Raw genomic sequence first — 4,103 nt, 5'->3', positions numbered from 1 at the left:
TGATGTCATTAGACCACACCCCTTCTCATTACAGAGATGCACATCACCTAATATGCTTAATTGGTAGTAGGCTTTCGAGCCTATACAGCTTGGAGTAAAACAACATGCATGAAGAGGATGATGTGGACAAAATACTCATTTGCCTAATAATTCTGCACTCCCTGTATGTGAAATAACTGCTGGCGGTGTGAGCAGGACCTGATATAAACCGTTCTCTGCTTGAAGCAACTACCAGTGAAAGCACACAAAGCCATTGATTGACATTTGACCTGGCAGTAAATACAAGAGTTACCTAGACAACCGGAGCCTCGAATGTCCAAAAGTGACCAGCTGTAGGCTTCAAAGTGATTTACACTGAGCTAATAGTTTCCAGTGTGGATGCAGCTTTCACCTTATGTTGTATTGGTGATGTCTTCAATACTGCAACCTTGAACTGCATAAGCAGTTGAGCCCAACCAAAACAGACTTTTTAAAGCCAATACTGATACTGGTTATTTTTTTCATTTTATTAACCCCCATGGGAAATTAGTCTTCTGCATTTAACCCATTCACTCAGTGAAACAGTGGGCAGTCACCAATCGAGGACCCGTGGACCAGTGTGTAGAGACGGTACCTTGCTCAGGGGTACCTCAGGGTAGCCGTTCGGTGGATTTGAATCCCCAACCTTCTGATCATGGGGCAAACTGAGCTAACTCTGCCCTATTTTCTGATGGATAGACAGACATTTTTTCTTCTTTCAGAAAACAAAGTACAAACAGATTTCCTGAACATTTGTTATATGTTTATTTACTTTATTTACTTCTTTACTTCTGGACATCAACACTCATAACATTTTTGAAGGGTGTTTCTTCTGCCTCTTCCTTACTTTTTAAATGCCACTTCACATTTATTGGCACATGCCTAATATTGGCTCTAGTAAGGGGTTGAATTAGTCTATGGATGTGAATGTGTGTTTCCACCTTAGGTTTGGTCTTTAGTTCTTATAAATCTCAAATACATCTTGTTTATACCTAAAATAGTATAAAAAACAAACCCTGATAATACTACAGCTTATTGTTGGGTCTTTAGAGAGCTGCATTTTTGTTTGTTTTTTTCCATAAAAAGAATACCCATTTCAAGGTGTGAAATAATTTGATTATGGCAGTCAAGGGTCAAGGTCACTGTGTTTAAATATGTCTGTCTTCATTTCTATGAGGTCATGCTGTAAGCAAAGTAAGACTCCTGAGCAGTAAAAAGTAACAGTGTGTACGTCTAACTGACAAAGAAAGAAATCATTTTAAGTTTGTGTACATCAGAGCAATTGATGATGAGTGTGCAATTCACATAAAAGCTAACTGTGTGTTTTCATCGTGTCTCCAGACTGCTGAGAGAGCAGTGGATCAGAGCCAAGTACGAAAGGAACGAGTTTGAATTTATCGAGAAGCAAGAGCCATACTCTGCAGGTACGTGCATACTGATAAGGAAGGCTTTGTATAAAAGTCCTCATCAATCTATATGTTCCTACACATCACTGTAACTGCTGGCTTTTTTCCTTTTATTTTGCCTGTAAAAGATGAAAACACTTGCAGTATTCCAAAGTCAGAAACAGAAACTGAGGAATTGGTTTCAGTTCAGATCTTTTGACCCGGTGATGACCGAAAACAAGAGCAAAATAAGACAGCATCAGGCAGGACTGAATAATTAATAATCGCCTACGCACTGCAATGGCTTTATCCCAGCAATGTAAGAAACAGTGTTAGAGGAGCAGTTTGACATTTTAGGAAATTGCACACTTGCTTAGAGTTAGATAAAAGGATTGACGCGGCTCATGTGTTTACGGTAAATATGAAGCCACTGCTGAGAGACCCCTAAAGCCCACTAATCAGCACATCCTGTTTGTTTAATCTGCATGTCCACTGGTTGCCTGGAAACCTCACGGAGATGGCGAGACTCAAAAATGAAAAAGCCTATTTCCAAAATCAAAATATTCCTTCAACACGTCTTTCAAAAAAATATTAAAATGTCACGTCATGTTTATGAGTTGAAAACAGCTCATCCCTGTTGGGGAGGAGTTCTTCAGATAACGTCCGACTGCTCAACTGTCTCTTCATATCCATCCACCACAACAGTAGAAGCACTGGGCAATAATACTCGAGAACAGACAAAGACTGTATGTAAAAGATGCATGTACCATAATCATTATGATACTGCTTGTGGTTTCTGGAGCTAAAGCGGCATTCATAAACTAGATGGGTTCAATTCACAGGCATTCAACTCATTTCAATTAAATTTTATTTATACAGCACCAAATCAGAACAACAGTCACATCAAGGCGCTTTATATTGTAATGTAGGCCCTATAAGAATTGCATGCCTGATAATTAGTGCTTAGTATCAGACCAATAAAATTCCAGCTTTACTCACCAAAGCTGTAACACAAACTCCTCGGACAGCCTGGCACTCACAGTAAGCCATATTATTTATCAGTTCATCCATCCAAAGAAACTGGGGATGATAGCTATAAAGCTAGACTTACTGGCAGGCTGATATTATTTGCTAATATCGATCAGCAATAATTTGCTGATATAGCTACATTTATAAAAGTCGGTAAGTGAACATTTAAATGTAAAGAGGAGAGAGAGAAACACCCTTCAGCCATGTTATGACGGATGACGTTGCATAGTTTGTCCATTAGAGGGCGCAACGTAACTTTCCTGCTGGTGAACATGTGTTTGAAACAACACAAACACAACAATCAGCTGATCCAAGCAGTCAGGCAGAGCGTAAAGGATAAAATAAATAGCTACACATAACAAATGTTAAGAAAATATGTTTATATTTCATTTGTCTAAAAGAAAAAAAATATCAGCTGACATGTTGGAATGTCAGATGGTTAAATCATCAAATATCAGTATTTATCTTACAAGTCGTATATTATCCTATATATTATGCATCATCTTTTATTGCTTTTATTATACTTTAACTATAGAGAAAAAAACTTTTTGTAAGAGGCTGTAAATATTTGAATTTTATTATTTCGTAATCAGCCTCAAGTGGCCATTTAGAGGAACTGCAGTTTTTGGTAATTCTGTACAAGAAGCATTTTGGCGCATGGATACAAAACACATGAACTCTGACTTGGTTGGGGACGTGGGTTAAAGTACTTTGTGTGTTACCTCTAATGTCTTCACATTTAAATGTATATAGCCACTTTTAGGCTTTTTGTAGCAGTAAATGTGCTCGCTCAATCTAGAACTACATAAGATGAACACATCTATGCTCAAGCAAGCATACCTCAAAAAGAGACTACAAAGTTGCCGGTCTGCTGTGGTGCCAGGCTTGCACTGTTTACTCTTCGATAAGCAAAACCTTGAAAAACTCTTTGGGTAAACATTTCCCCGTGGATGCCAGTAGCACAAATTCAATTACCCTGAAACATCCATTGACGACTCTCAGACAATTATTTTCATCCTTCTCCTCCTAAATGGTTGTGGTATATGTTTGCGGTTAAAAGCATATTCGTGCAATGACATTGTAATTGTCACTGCTGGTGAATGGAACTGCCATTAAAAGGAGTATGCTTGCTTGTGTTCGTGTGTGTGTGTGTGTGTGTGTATGGAGGCTGAGGGTAGAGTACTAGTATACATTTCACATCTTGATGAAGATGGTGCTTTCTGATTGGCTTGCAGTGACCTCACCCTCACACACTCAAACGCAAATACACACACACACACAACAGAGTGTAATGATATGAGTCATTCTGTCATCTCTATTTGTGCCTTTGTGGTAACGTCATCACTCATTTTGAGGTGCATGTACATAAATATATGTGTGTGTTTGTGTGTTTGTGTGTTTGTGTGTGTTTGAGATTGACTTTATGCAGTAACCTGGAATGCACAGTGACCAACATTGATCTAATATGCAAAGAAGAGGAGGAGAAAAAAAAGGTCAGAGAAGGAGGCGAGGGTGGGGACAAGGAGGGCTATTGATTGGTGAGGTAATGCCAGTGTAGGTGGATGTTTCATGCCGGAAAGTCACAGACGGAAAGACACACACACACACACACACACACACACACACACACACACACACACACACACACACACACACACACACACACACACA

General features: G+C 39.1%; 1 protein-coding gene across 1 annotated transcript in view; it reads left to right on the top strand.

The window, feature by feature from the left end:
- Nucleotides 1–4,103, top strand: part of LOC102203381 (arf-GAP with dual PH domain-containing protein 1-like) — a 37,477-nt gene that overhangs the window by 22,794 nt on the left and 10,580 nt on the right. Inside the window, exon 4 of the mRNA XM_005721864.2 lies at nucleotides 1,360–1,442. Coding sequence (XP_005721921.1) covers nucleotides 1,360–1,442 — 83 coding nt within the window. The remainder of the gene's footprint in view (nucleotides 1–1,359; nucleotides 1,443–4,103) is intronic.

This window comes from Pundamilia nyererei, unplaced genomic scaffold (genome assembly GCF_000239375.1).
Source record: "Pundamilia nyererei isolate P.nyererei 1_Seehausen unplaced genomic scaffold, PunNye1.0 scaffold00005, whole genome shotgun sequence".
Classification (NCBI taxonomy): Eukaryota; Metazoa; Chordata; class Actinopteri; order Cichliformes; family Cichlidae; genus Pundamilia; species Pundamilia nyererei.
This window is presented reverse-complemented; position numbering and strand designations above follow the sequence as displayed.